Below are 15,216 nucleotides of genomic sequence, written 5' to 3'. Positions count from 1 at the left end.
TTATTCTGGATCAGTGTTAAAACCCGCGTGGGTGCTGTTGGAACAGGCTGTTTAAATTCTGAGGGTTTTTTTTTTTTTACATTTATAATCGGGGTTTTGTATCCAATTTTATACCCAGTTATATATAATATATAATTTATACCATCATCATCATCATCCTCATGGCTAGGCTTCACAAACGAAGATTTAGGAAGGCTCTGTCCGCATTTATTACAGGCACACTGGTGGCTAATGAGGCCAATACGAGATAGACATATCCAATGTAATTTATACACTTACATAATTAAGGTATTTATATGTAACTAATATATATACATACATATATAGGTGTGTATATATATATATTAGCTACAAATCTATCTCGTATGTCTAATTATATATATATAATACATACCAAACTGCAGACTAATACCCAATTAGTGTTCTGTGAATGATCAGCCTGTACGGGGTTACATTATGCAGATTAGTTTATCTTTGGCAAAAAATAAACGTTGTGCTTAACAGCTTTTAACCTTTAAACCTGGATTTTTAACCTTTAAACCTGGATATCATAGAAGGTTCTGAGCTGGGAGGGAATCACAAGGAATGTGAAGTCCAACTCACAGGAGACCTCCCCCCCAAGAGTCCCACCAATGTGATTTTTATTGTGGTTTATTCTCGTTCTACATTTCTGATCCAGTCTCCAGTCATTGATAATAGGCCAATATAGTCCTGTATGTTTTTTAAGACTTAATCTTCTCAATTTACCCTTCACTGTTTTTAAGGAAATAAAGTAATTTTAACTTGTTTGTGTTATTATAAACCCCTGCAAAATAAAAGACCCCCGTGGTTCATCACAGGAAGTGCAGGAATTGATAATTGCTCACATTTCCAGTGTAATGATGACATTAAATGAGTGATTATTCGCTCCCTGTCTGTGCTTGTTTGTTTCCCCACACAATGAAGGAGGAAGATTGACATGTATATATAAATATACAAAAAAAAATAAATATACAAGATAAGCCACAAACAGCTTCTTTAGAATTTTCATGCAGTTGGGTAATTCCTACTCGTGTTACCTGACAGTCTCAGAGATAATAAACCCCTGCAGTGAATTTAGCAGGGATAAGTTATTACTTGGAGTCCTTGAGAATTCAACCTGAAGAAATAGTCCAGAATTCTCAGAGGCTGGTCATGTTTTCATTATTTCATCTTGCAACTATCCTGGCCCCAAATGCTGCTGCCACTATCTCCAAAGACCTGTAAATTAATAACTACAGAAACATACTTTGGGGAGGTTTTCTGTAACACTTTGTAGAGCATCATTAAACTTGGAATTTGTCTGGACTAAAATGGATTTTAATTCCCAGGTTTGGCATTAATGTAGTTGGAAATCAATATATGGTAATTTCGATTTTTTTGGTGTAACTGTCAGCAGTTGTGAAATGCTGTGGCAGGCAACAAGTCCAAGGAATGGGGAAGGAAGAATACTTCTAATTTGGTAAACACTGGTCATATTAACAAGCAAAAATCATCTTAACAAACAAAAATCATCCTAACAGTGAAAAAAAGTTCACTGTTGGGTGGCGACCTGGTGTTTTGAGTGATGGAATTTGCGGATACCTCCCAAATTTCTAGCACCACATTCTTGCCCAAAATCCACATTGCTGTAGACAGGACTCCCAGACTTTGGTCTGGAGGGCACCTTGATTTTGCAATATTTGCTTCACTCTTGGTTTAAATTCCATCTCCCCTCCTCTGCTCTTGAATACAGAATGTCTCCTGTGCCCTGACATCCCAGTCCCCTCCCAGTTCAGTTGTGAACCAGGCACTGGGAACCCGAGCCTGAAGGCAGCAGAGGGTATATTAAAACATGCAAATGATGCCTCTCCTTGATGAGCTCTGCCTGATTTTCCCTGCACAGGACTTTGGAAGCAGCATGTCTATCAGGTTCCTCCTGACACCACAGAGATGGGATTTGCAGGAGTGAAAAATCTGACAAAAAAAAAAAAAAGAAGAAATTAGATCCTTAATCCTTGAAACCAGAAACTGGCAACCTGTTACCTGTAAAATCAAAGATTAATTGGGGTTTTTTTGCCTGTTCTGAGCTGGAGGCCAGGTGTGTTTTCACACACACCTGCTTCTCTCAGTGTTTCAGCCCCCACGATGCCTTTGTAGGTCAGACAGCACTTTGTCCATGAGGACAAAAGTCCACCTCCCCTAACAATTCATCACTGTTGCTCACAAAGCTCTTGGAACAGGATAACTTCAGGGATTTGATTAAGGAGAAGCTCTTAATGCATCAAAGTCCTAGTTAAACAAAGCCAAAAAAACTTGTCAAGGAGGTTCCTCAGCCACAGCTTGTCTTTGAGCAGTTAAGTGAAGAAGGGACAAGGAGAACCAGCTTTGAAGAGTGAGATGTTTATCTGGTTCTTGTCCTTAATGGGATTAAAGTAGAGACTGTGTGGTTGAATCCACTGAAAACCAAACTCAGTCTGGCTTGTGAGTCAGGTTTTCTGCCAAAGGATGCTCAGGAAAATGATCACAGCCTGAAGTCTGGATGTGAAAGTGCATTGAAATGCCTCAGCTCTTGTTGTGGATACTCTTATTCAGAATTAAAGCATCTCATTCCAGCGGGCTTGCTTCATTCTGAAAGCAAAATATAATGAATCGAATTATTTACTTCCAATCTAAACGATTTTATTTAATTTTCCCGTGGTTTACAGTACAGGCAAGCAGAGTTGGTTTTGGTAGCAGAAAGGACAAGCTCATAGCCTGAGGTGCTGTGTTCCCTCCAGTTTTGTAAATTGTGAATTAAATTACCATCCAACTAAGGAGAACCTGAAAAGCACAAAAATGGAGGGAAAGAAAATTATTTACCTGATTCTGTGGAGATGCTCTTCATCAAAAACACCTTTGCCTGTCACCACCTGAGAATGTATTTTCCAGGAAGTTTTAAGCAGCACATTTTACAGCATCAAATTTCATGGTGATGTCAATCAAGACAAGTAGCCCTTGTCCCTCTCTTGGCACTTTCCTGCATACAATAGCCACTCAATTACCACCAGCCACTAATCAAGGACACATTTTCATGCAAAAAAGCCTGTGGGTGAGGGTTTTTATTTCTCTCTGTTCCCTTGTGACTCCCCTGCCTCACAGCCGGTTCCCTTAATGAATGGCACTTGAGGGCAATAACACGAGGCTCTGCTCTTTGCTTCCAGCAGAAGCTGGAAAAAAGTGAAGGTCAAAAAGTGAGGGAAGGTGGAAAGAAAAGTAGAGGCAGAGAAAGGGTGGGAGGATGAAGAGGAAAGGAGAGGCTGAGAAAAAGTTAAGGCCAAAAAGGGTGGAAGGGGTGGAAACATAGAGGCTCAGCACAGCATTTGTCAGGAAAAGTGAAAACTCTGGTAAATAAATGGTATTGTCAAGTGTCCACTGGAAACAACACAGACTTAGGGATGAAAGGCTCTTTAAAGGATCCTGACTGGTCCCTGGTCCTAATCCTGGTTCCTGATCTTTCTGCTCAGCACTTTTACTGCACCTTTCTGAGGAGCCCAGGTAAAACTGAGGATGGACCGCTGTTGCTCTAGGAAGAGGTGAATATTCATTAGATTCAGGAGTATTTCCAAGGTGCCTTTCAAAAGTGGGATTTAGTAGAGAGTTGTAAAATGTCCCGGACAGTGTGTGTAGACCTGGTGCATGTCCCCAGCCCTCTCATCTCTTTCCCCAGCCCTTGGCATGGGCAACAAACCTCAGAGAGGCAAAACTGGAATTGCTGCCACAAAAACACAGCTTTTAAATAACTTTAATAGTCCAGCTGCAGAACCTCCTCCCCCTCCCTGTTCACTCTGTATGTGGGGGACAAGTGACAGCAAGAGGCACCATCTCAGCTGGGCTGGGAGGTTGTGCAGCAGCTGCAGTGGGATGAGGCATCTGCTCATGCCCTGCCTGACAAAAAAACCTTCAGAAAAGTTTCATAACAAGTGTATGGACTGTTTTCATGTATACCAGATATGGTTGGGTGATGTAAACAGGCTGAGATACTTGTCCTCCCTGGCAGACTTCTCCCATGTCCAATTAAAGCCATGGTTGTCCTGGCCAGCTCCACTGTGACTGCCTATGTGAGGAATTTGTTAGGATATTTTACACAGAAATCCAGACACTGTGCTTTAAATGAGGATAAAATTTAGACATTACTCACTTCTATTTGACTGTCGGCTCCCTTGGTCATGATGAAAGCAGCAGTAGGTCCCAGCTATTCAGCTTGCTCTGCTGTTGTATCTGGGGCTCCTGCAAGTCCTGTGTAGTGTTGCCAAGACCTTGGAGAGGATGGAAATCCCGACAGGAGAATGTGTCTGCTACGCCATGGGGATTAGAGTTCAAAGTGCTTTAAACCATGGTGCCCAGTTGTTGTCTCCAGCTGACAATGACCAGCAAAGTCCACCGAGACACAAAACCTATCTTGGGACTCCTGCTTGAGGCCTGCTGATTTTCCAGCTTCTGCTTTTGACACTTTAACCCCTGACAGCCAGGTGTTGTGGTTTAACCTCAGCTGGCAAGTAAGTCATCATTACATATGGTGGAGCCTTGGGAAGACAAAATGCCATCACTCCAAACATCCCCCTCTTCCTCCTTCTCCCCCAGCTTTGTATGCTGAACATGACACTGTGTGTTCTTGGGTCAGTTGGGGGCAGCTGTCCTGGCTGTGTCCCCCCCAGCTCCTTGTGCCCCCCAACCTCCTCGCTGGTGGGGTGGGGTGAGGAGCAGAGAAGGCTCTGGCTCTGTGTAAGCCCTGCTCAGTGATAACTAAAACATCCCTGTGTTATCAACACAAATCCAAACACAGACCCATACCAGCTACTGTGAAAAAAATTAACTCTACCCCAGCCAAAACTAGCACACCAGAAGGTCTTCTGCTTTTCTCCTGTGTTTTAGGGGGACCTGCAGTGGCCCAGTTTTTGTTCCTTTTCTGTTCATTGTCGCCGGTAGAGCCTTGGCGAGGACTCCTTGAGAGTAGACATAATTTAGAGGAGGTAAAGGGAGGGAGCTGGCTATGGGGGTGCAGTGACATCAGATGGCCAGGAATACATCCTGTGGCTGAGCAGTGCTCCTGGGAGCTGTGAAGGTTCTGAAGGAAATCTGCATCATCTGTAAGGCTACAGCAGAAAACTCGGGGCCAAGGCAGTATGAGAAGGGCAGGTACTGCTGGTGCTGCTCTGAGAAGGTGCTAAAGGGCAGCAAACACAACCTGTCATGCTCAGGAAGATTGTTCTGGTGAGAGGGGATGCAGAAAAATTCATTTATCTTTCTGCACACACCCCTGCAAACAACACTGTCGTTTTCCTTGCTTTGACTTCCTGGGCCACAGTGGCTTCAAAGTGAAGAGCTGGATGAGAACTAGCCAGTCTGCAGGTAGATAAACTAGATGGGAGGTAGAACTGGGAAAAAGAAATTACTTTTAATTCTCTGTGTTTTACCTGGACCATTTCCTTTAAGGGCACTTACGAATGCTGAGGCTGCAGGGACTACACCTAAAAAACGAGCACAGCAACATCATCCTTCCTGGGTATGTACCAGTCCAGCTCCTCCATTCACAAAGGGACGTTTGGCTGATCCTGGAACACCTACTGCAACAAACAATATCTCGGTACAAACAACAAGAGGGTGCTGTGAAGAAGCCATTCCTTTCTGACAGGGTGCTTATTGCCCACTAGATGGTACTAAGCACCGACTCAGAGATAGCCGGTTACACTGCCTGCTGTCAATAATATTTTCAGGCTCTGGGGGGTTGTTAGAAAACCTCTTGGTTTCGATCCACATCCAGCTTTATAAATAGGTGGGTTCTGTCCCTTTCGGTGTCATCGTCAGTTCAGCATGGGAAATGGTGTGATGCAGATTAAAATAACAGCCCTGGAGGCACCGAGAGCATGTGTGAGTCTCAAGTGCTGCCGCCTTTGCTTTAGACAACACATTCAACCCCCGTACAGAGAATGACCCAGTTCCTCTAAGGATTTATTTTTTTGTGCTGGATCCTTATTGCACTTGGATTTTATAGCTCCTGGGGGCTTTGGGGTGCATAGAACACACACATCAATGCTTTCCTCCCTGATAAACACAGCGGGGTTCATTGTGCCAGGTGAAATGTGTACGCTGGAAATCATCTGTGGCTGGGAAATTGTTTGCCCGGCTCAGATTTCTTCCCAGCTCTGACATTCTGCTTTTGCTGGGCTTTCCCCTGCAGACACACCTGAGCAGTCCCACGGGGCAGCAGAGCCACCAGGCCACTGACAGGTCACACACTGTCACCTCTTCCCAGGCAGAAGAGCCAGGGAAAGGCTGGGACTTGGCTGAAAACGTGGGTTGGAGCTGCTCAGTGGGTGCTCAGCTTGGCTCACCTGGAAGGGACCAGGAGTTTGTTAAAGCATCCTTTTCTCCCCTACTTAAGGGGCAGGAGGGTGTCCCACACTTTCCCCAGCAAAGCCACAGTGCCCAGTGCCAGCGCTGAAGGGGTGATTGCTGCTGCCTTCCTCTTCTGGAGGGAAATTAAACCAAAATTAATAACACAAAAGTGACCTTGGCGAGTCAAACAGTTCGTTTCAACCTGCATCCTTGATGGCATGGTAACTTAACTGCTGTGGAGCCCAGCAATGCTGGAATCTTTAAGCTGTGCCCTTCCAGTATGGAGATAGGTGCATTTCCATAGCAACAAAAACAGGTGGATTTGCTTACAAACAGTGTTTTGTACAGCTGAGAATAACCACATTTCCACAAAATTCTTAAAAAAAGACACAAATGCTAGTTTGGATATTAAGATTAATATATTTAATCTTTCTTGTTTGTAAAACAAGACATAAATTTTGTGTATAGATATAATTTATATATTTTTTTTAATTTATATATAATATATACAGACAATAAAAAAATTTTCCTCTGTATTAGACTGAGAGATTTATGGAGGAATGATATAGGCATAACGGGGAGCTTGAAGAAACTCAGAGTTTCATAACAGGTTATTCCCAGGGAAAAGGAAAACACATCTCCCTGTCAGCCTTCAGCACTGTAACAGGCCTGGCACACCACGGGCTGACGTCCCAACTGGCTCTTCCACTGGATATTTGCTACATGGTTCTTGAAATCAGGAGGCTGTCCCACAGCAGGATCCTCTCTGCCTTGCTGACAGCCCAAGGCCAGGACAGCCCCGGGCCGGGGGAGGTTATTGCACTGGGCCGAGGGCGCGCGTGTTAAAAGCACGTTGTGCGTTCCCACAGCTCCTGCGGAAGAACGAGACGTTCCGAATGTGCATATTTGTAAAAAACGATGGAGGTGGGAAGCGACTGATCCTACGGAGATCCCTGATCGTTCCCCAAGCACTGGGGCAAGCGGGCTGGGTTTGATCAATGCCGTGACCTCTCTTTCCAGCCGGAGGGGTGGGATGGGGAGACGCGGGACCCGCGCTCCCCGTGCACGCGGGAGGGGCAGTGGGTGGCAGGGTAAGGGCAATGCCATGTGTAACCTTGCATTTTTCTCCTTGCTCTGTTTTGGAGGTGACTGCAGCGAAACACCAATTAAGGCTGTCTGACTGATTATATCTAGTAGCTAGACTGGGAGGAGGAGGAGGGGAACCTTGGGGTGGGAAGGAACGCAACTAGGAATCATTTTACCATTCACCTGCAAGTGAAAAAAAAAAAAAACAAAAAAACAAACCCAATCGAAAAAACCCAACTTCAAACAAATAACCATCACACAGTACTGAATAATGCTTCTTATGGCAGTCAGCCAGGTGAAGATAGCAAAAGAACCCCAACACCCTGGCAAAGGACAGCCCCTGTCTGGCTCCCAGACAAAGCTGATCTAGGGTTCCTCTCTAATGGTCACGGTGAAAGGAAATGGGAGAGGGTTTGGGCAGAGCCTTGGAGGCAAGAACCTGACCTCTAGAGAATGGTGTGAAAGAGGTTTCCTCTCAGCTGCTAGCCCAGCTTCTGGTTTGCGATGGTCAAAGATCAGTCTGGGTTCCTTGCAGGGTCTCATGGATACAGCCATCCAGAAGAGGAAGGGGAACACAGAATTGTTTAGGTTGGAAAAGATCTCTAAGATCATTGAGTCCAACCGTTCCCCCAGCACTGCCAAGCCCACCACTAAACCATGTACCCAAGGGCCATAACTACACATCTTTTAAATACCTCCACAGATGGTGATTCCACTACTTCCCTGGGCAGCCTATCCCAAAAACCCTGACCACCCTTTCAGTGAAGAAATTTTTCCTAATATCCAATCTAAACCTCCCCTGGCACAACTTGAGGCCGTTTCCTCTTGTCCTGTCACTTGTTGCCTGGGAGCAGAGCCTGAACCCCACCAGACTACAACCAGGGAGTTGTAGAGAGTGAGAAGGTTCCCCTTGAGCCTCCTTTTCTCCAGGCTAAACACCCCCAGCTCCCTCAGCTGCTCCTCATCACACTTGTGCTCCAGACCCTTCCCCAGCTCTGTTTCCTTCTCTGGACACGCTCCAGCCCCTCAATGTCCTTCTTGTCATGAGGGGCCCAAAACTGAACCCAGGATTCGAGGGGCCTCCCCAGTGCCCAGCACAGGGGACAGTCACTGCCCTGGTCCTGCTGCCACACTGTTGCTGGCACAGGCCAGGTGCCCTTGGCCTCCTTGCCCCCCTGGGCACACACTGGCTCATGTTCAGGTGCTGTGGACCAGCTCCCCCAGCTCCTTTCCCCACGGGCACTTTCCAGCCACTCTGCCCCAGCCTGGAGCTGCAGGGGGTTGTTGTGACCCAAGGGCAGGACCTGACTCTTGGCCTGGCTGAACCTCATCCAGCTGGCCTCAGCCCATGGACCCAGCCTGTCCAGATCCCTCTGCAGAGCCTTCCTGCCCTCCAGCAGATCAACACTCCTGCCCAACCTAGTGTCATCTGCAAACTGACTGAGGGTGCCCTCAATCCCCTCGTCCAGATCATTGATAAAGGTGTTAAACAGGACTGGCCCCAACACTGAACCCTGGGACAGCACTAGTGACTGGTCTCAGCTGGATTTAACTCCATTCCCCACCACTTCCTGGGCCCAGACATCCAGCCAGTTTCTCCAGGAGAATCCTGTGGGACACAGTGTCAAAGGCTTTACTGAAGTCTAGGTAGACAACACCCACAGCCTCTCCTTCACCCACTAACTGAGCTTCCCTGTCATAAAAGGAGACCACGCTGGTCAAGCAGCACTTGCCTTTCACAAGCCCATGCTGGCTGGGCCTGATCCCCTTGTTGTCCTGTACATGCCATGTGATGGCACTCAGGACTACCTGCTGCATGACCTTCTCAGCACTGAGGTCAGACTGACAGGCCTGTAGTTCCCTGGATCCTCCCTACTTGCAGGCATTAAGCCCATGCCTTTTGCACAGGCAGTACTTGTGCTCAGGACTAGAGCACTGGTGCCTAAGCTGTGACCGTAGAGCCCAGTAGGGTGACCTAGCTCTGTCCCAGGATCATGGCATCCTGCCTGTGCTAGGACTACTTCCCAAGCCCTAGCATAGCAGCAGGGACTTTCACCCCTGCTGTATCCCTGTAGATCCCTTCTGCTGCTAATGATGTTGTATTTGTGGGCCAGGAAGATCCTGGAGGCAGAAGAGCTGTTTACGTGGCAAGACACTGGTTTGGCTCCACACTGCCCAAGTGAAGCCAGAAGATTTCAGCTCAGCATCTGATAACTCACTGGCCTACCACAAACTGTGACAAAGGTCCTTGCACCAGTGAGGCCCAGAACCCCATGGAACCAAATTAGTGTGGAGATGGGGCAGCTGTGCCTCCCAAGTACCGTCACCGACAAGGCCAGTGTGGGAGAACAAGCAAAGAAGCTGCTTGAGCCCCCTGACGAGCTGGTTTGAACAGCTTGTGACAGGGCATGAATCCACCCTTCAAAACCACCACCACCAGCACCACCATCCATCCTGCAGAGATCAAAGAGTGTCTTGGCTACTGCAGACTCCGGTGGATGTGGGGCTGCAGACACGCATCCTCACCAGACCCGTGAGACTGGAGAACCGTCAGCACATGGCCTGGCACACACTGGCTTGTTGGTCTTCACAGCTGGCTTACTTATTGATCAGCGTCTTTAGGGAGCGTGTCAGCGTGCTCATGACAGTGGCAACCGTGGCTGACTGGCGGGCGAGCTGCTCCACGGTCTGCTGGTGGCTCAGCATCCTGGCCGTGGACTCCTCCGCAGCCTTCAGGAGGAAGGTGTAGTTTCTCACCACTTCCTCCACCTTCGTCAGCAGCTCTTGGCGCTGGGACTCCGAGCGCACGACGTACACCAGCCTCACAAAGGTCTCGATGAGGCTGCTTAGCACCTGGAAGCTGCTCGTGATGGCAGAGAGCATGTGGGAAGGGCTCTTGTCCACGGCTGCGACGCGGCGGCAGGACGCCCGAAACTCCTTGAACTTGAGGGCGAGCTCTTGCTTGTACTCAGCCAGCTGGGAGATGTAGGGTTTGCAGTCCCGGACATCAGGGCTCAGCACACACTGCCTCAGGATAGTCAGGAGCTCATTGGTGTCCAGCTGCACTTGCAGAAACCCGTTGGGAAAGCTGTAGGCGTGGCCTCGAAGGGTGTTGATCTTTGCCAAGCTCCCCTCAAAACTGGAGGTCCTTAAATCTATTTCCTGGGTCTGACTGTCATTGGGACTGCTGCAGGCTGTTGCATCTAGGACCTGGAGAGTCCTGCTCATGACTGGGACCATCTGATTGTCCAGCTTCATTCCTGGGAGTATCTGCATGGGGATGGAATAGGACAGCTCATCCTTTTCACTCCCATCATCTGCAACATCACATTTCCTGTAGTAGAAGCAGTACCGGATGGAGCAGCACTTCTCGTCCTCCGTGTCTTCATCCCGCAGCTCAGCAGGACTTGGGTACATCTCCTCCTGGACAGAGAACACTCCTGAAGCCTTCTGGTTCTTTTTATCCTGTGCTATCTGGACATAGGAGGGGTCAGCCACTCCAGAGGCTTCCAGGATTTTGCTCTTCAGAACAGGACAGATGATGCTGGGCTCAGGCTCTTTCTGGGGGCCTTTCTGCTTGGTCGTATAGATGTTCTGGTAGATGTCAGAGGACAAGGATGTCCTATCAGTCTTATCTATTTCACTGACACTGTAGCGACGCAAGAGCTTTCTGTAGTGCGGTGCTCCCATGCACTCCCCTGGGGAAGTGCACGTTGCCAGACAGGACACGCCGTTCTCTGGATCTGACCGGTAGTCTCTGGACTCTAAACTCGTGGATCGTATCCGTTTGCCTTTGGAAGGGCTGCTCATGCTTGTCAGCCTAATGGCTTCTACTTGCTTCTGCTCATCTGCAACTTTATCCCTCCCTCTCCTCTCCAGTTCTGGTATCACCAACTGATTCGGGGGTGGCCTCATTCCCCTGCAAATCCTCTTGCAGTCACAGCTGCGCCTCTGCTCCCTGGACATCCCCGGGACTTTTTGCACAGGACTGCTCCTTAGCTGGCAGCTGCAGCGCCCAGGGGCAGGTGGGTGCAGATACTCCTGTGGTGGGAGGTCACCTTTGCTCTTTGGCTTGAGCAGCTCTTCAAGGAATTCCAGCTCGTACTGCTTCACCTTCTGCAGCTGGGCCTGCCGCTCGTCCGTCTCCTTCTTCAGCCGGGTCGGAAACGTTGCAGAGAACAGCTTCCTGAACCTGAAGGGAGCTTTTGGGGCTTTGGGTTTAGCTGGGACGTCAGCATCTTGTTGGGTCACCTCCAGTACTTTTTCTACTTTTTTAGAAGGCACAGTGCTAATCTGCAGGCTCTCAGATCTGGGCATCAGCTGGATTGGCCCTTTGGCTTCCTCACTGGTGCTCCTGAAAATGCCACCAGGTGATGGAGAGTGCACTTTGCCGCTCTCAGCTTTTAAGATTTTGGCTGAACTTTCCTGTTGCACTTTCTGTCCTGGGTTTGAAGGAGCTGTGTGTTTCTGCAAGACGAGGCTCGTGGCTTCCCCACCTGCCTTCTGCCCTGTCTCTGCGCCTGCAGCTTTTCCTGGAACATCTTTACTCACTTTTTGCTGGTAGCTTTTAGAGGCAAAAGTCTTACTGGACATCATTTCCTCACCTGCTGAAGCGAGGTGGAAAGCTTCAGCCTGACTGCCGTGAGCTTCTTTAGGGCTTGGAGAGACTTCACAGTGCTGCTGCTGAGAGAGTTGCTGCTGCTGCTGCTGCTGACAGTTGCATAATGTCTCTGCAGTTTGTGGACCTCCTTTAAGTGTCAAAGGCTTGCTGCTGGCTAATGCACAGCTGCTGGTACCATTCACATTCTGGTCCTCTTTTAAGGCTGATACCACTTGGGGAGCTGAGGCTTTTGCATTTGCCACTTGCTGCAGAGCAGCTGAAATGATGGCTGGAGTTACACAGCTTTTTTGATCCAGGAGGAGCTTGGAGCTTGGCTGCACCTCTTTGGGCACCTTCTCTTGTAGATCCTGTGACTGCTCCCTGCTCAGGGCTGCTGTGGGATTCAGAGATACCTCAAAGGCAGCTTTTGTGTGGCCTGCACCTTTGCTTTCAGCGCTTGGCACTGGAGCGCCCTTGTTCTGCTCACTGAGCTGGGGGGTCAGCCCTGGCTGGACAGCTGAGGTGTAGCTCTGCTCAGCATGTTGCTGCTCCTGTTTGCTGTTGCAGCTGGTAAGGCCAGGACTTTGGGGAGAGGAAGCTGGCTTCACTGAAGGGTTTGGCTCCTGGCGGCTCAGGGGGTAGGGTGAGGTGAGAACAGCCTGGGCAGCACAGCTCTGGATTCGGAAAGGCAAGTCCTTCCTGGCCAGGAGGTTTTCTTTGTTGATGTGTTGTGTGAGGAAGTAGGCTGCGTTCTGATGCTGCTTCATGGCAGAGACCATCTCCGAGACATCGGTGAGCTCTGAGGAGTTTGTCTCATGGCCAGAGTCCAAGGAGGACTCGGGAGTGATGGCAGCCAGGACAATAAGACCTGAGGAGGGACACAAAGAAAACCCCACAACAAACCTCACACCACCCCTGTGTGGAGGAGAGGGGAACTCCAGGTAGCAAGAGGGTCCCAGGAATGCAGGACACATCATCCCATCGGAGAAACTTTCATGACTTTACACTAATAAGAGTTAATGCTTTTAAGTGAGGTCGCTTTTCAGCACTGAGCTGTCTTGCTAGATAAATTCAGCAAGAGCTCCTGGCCCAGGAAAAGGTCCTGGGAAGTTTTCTAGTGTTAGTGGAAACACTGGACCACCCTACAGGGGCTTCTCTGGTCCCAGAAGGAAAATCGGGTCACAGCTGGTCTGCCATAGTGAGTAGGGCAACCAGGGCAGGGAGAGGGACAAAGGACTGTGATGCCAGCAGGCTGGTCCCAGAGTCACCCATCTGACAGCAGGTTTGCCCTGTGAAGGGCTCACACCCTGCAAAACCCGTGGGAACCTGCAAAGACTGATGGCCAAAGGTACCAGCTGAGTGGGGTCACAGTGGGGAGGAACTCATGCTCACAGTACTGGTCTGTTAGTGACTCACCCCAGCATAGTGGCATGTGGACCACGGCAGATATGGGATAACCAAGAGACTCCTTCAGCCACTGCCAGGGAGAGGAGTCCCACCTCAGCTTCTTAGAAATCTTCTGAGCAGCAGCTTGGCTGCTCCTGCTAGAGCCTGTTACCACAACTTAGTTTTTACTAGAAGCTGCTCCACAGTCCCATAGGATGGCAGAAGGAGACTAAAGGGAAGGACGTACAATAGGAAAGAAAGGCTATAGGGAAAAAAGGGAGTCACAGCCACTGAAATACCTGCTGTCTGCTGTGGTGGGGGATGCGGGCAATCCTCTGAAGCAGCCAGGGCTTCCAGTGCCTGCAGGGTGGACACCAGGGCATCATCCAGCTCTTGGGCATGGTCCCGGACCGTCCGTGGTTGCACGCTGTCTATCAGCGTGACAGGGATCTCGTCGTAGAGGATGCCACAGAGGTGCCGGCCCTGCTCCTGGCTCTGGGCAGCTGCCGCCCGGCGCTTGGGGTCATCCTCGTCGGAGCTGTTGTCTCGGAAGCCAGGAGGAGGGGCGGCGATGGCGGGGAGCAGGGACGTTGTCTCGTCTTCTTCCTCATCGTTCCCGGGAGGGGGAAGCGACATCAAGTCCACCATGTTGTCCCGGGTGGTGCCAGGCTTGCCCCCCATGCATGAGGCCAGCCGGCTCTTGATTTTGGCCTGGCAGGACTCGCAGTAGAAGTGCGAGGCGTCGCTCCGCAGGTGGGTGTCTATGGTGTGTGCCCTGGCCCTGCTCGCGTGCCTGTCTTGGTCAAGGCCATCCGGGTCATACTCGTTGGCAGCCCCGTTGTAGCCTTGGCCAGAGCTTTTGGAAGTGGGGTCAGATTTGGTCCTGGGACGAGTTTCCTCAAAAAAAATCAGGTTTTCATTGATATCCGTGCCGCTCTCTCTTTCCTTCCTCTGCTCTCGCATGTGCAGGTAGCAAAAGCGGATGAGCTCCGAGTCAGAAGCCCTGGTGGCAGAAGGCCCGGCTGCTCCGGTGACAGTGGCAGAGCCACCCACCAGCCCGTTCTCTTTCTTTCCCACGTGCCCTGCCCCGGCAGGCCGGTGGAAGTTGTGTGCGTTGATGTAATCTAAACCAAAAGCACAACAGGAATGTTAGCAGCAGCACCCGGGGGAAGGAAAAACAGCATGGGGAAGCTCCTGCTCACCCTGGAGAAGCACCCATGTACTCTCTGCCCTCCATTCCTCAGCAGGCTGGGCTGCAGTGGGACATGTGTGTACCCTGCAGCACAGCCAGGCCACCTTCCAAAAACCTGCTGGGCCTATCTGCCCAGGGAGAAGAAATGTCCTGCATGTACAGACCATAGAATTATCAAATGGTTTGGGTTGGAAGGGACATTTCAAGGCCATCTAGTCCAATCTCCCTGCAATGGGCAGGGACATCTTCAACTAGATCAGGTTGTTCAGAGCCCTGTCCAACCTGACCTTGAATGTTTCCAGTGTGTGGGTCTCTCAAGAGGAAAGGGATAAGCCTGAGAGGTACCATGTGTGGCCACCAAGAGCAGGAGGGAACTGCTGACACTGAAGACAAGGGACCTTCTGGCTCTGAGATATCAACCCCTTCCTACAATAAGAAGAAAAGAGAAGACACGGAAGAGGCAGAAGGGAGAGGAACATACAGAGATTTACAGGGTGCATGTGGAAGGTGGCCAGCTCAAAAAAAGCCCACGTGGTATTGAAGGAGCTGACTTGCCTTTCTTTCCCTAAATGAATAA

General features: G+C 49.5%; 1 protein-coding gene across 1 annotated transcript in view; it reads right to left on the bottom strand.

Moving 5' to 3' along the window:
• Positions 1–8,519: 8,519 nt before the first annotated feature.
• FRMPD3 (FERM and PDZ domain containing 3) overlaps positions 8,520–15,216 on the bottom strand; it is a 28,659-nt gene continuing 21,962 nt past the window's right edge. The window contains exons 13-14 of the mRNA XM_008934888.3: positions 13,747–14,571; positions 8,520–12,929 (exon numbers count right to left, since the gene is read on the bottom strand). Of these exons, the coding sequence (XP_008933136.3) occupies positions 10,060–12,929; positions 13,747–14,571 (3,695 nt within the window). The 3' untranslated portion in view covers positions 8,520–10,059. The remainder of the gene's footprint in view (positions 12,930–13,746; positions 14,572–15,216) is intronic.

The sequence above is a fragment of the Manacus vitellinus genome, unplaced genomic scaffold (assembly GCF_001715985.3).
Source record: "Manacus vitellinus isolate BGI_N305 unplaced genomic scaffold, ASM171598v3 scaffold_19_pilon, whole genome shotgun sequence".
NCBI lineage: Eukaryota > Metazoa > Chordata > Aves > Passeriformes > Pipridae > Manacus > Manacus vitellinus.
Note: the sequence above shows the minus strand (reverse complement) of the source record. Positions and strands in the feature narration are given on the sequence as shown.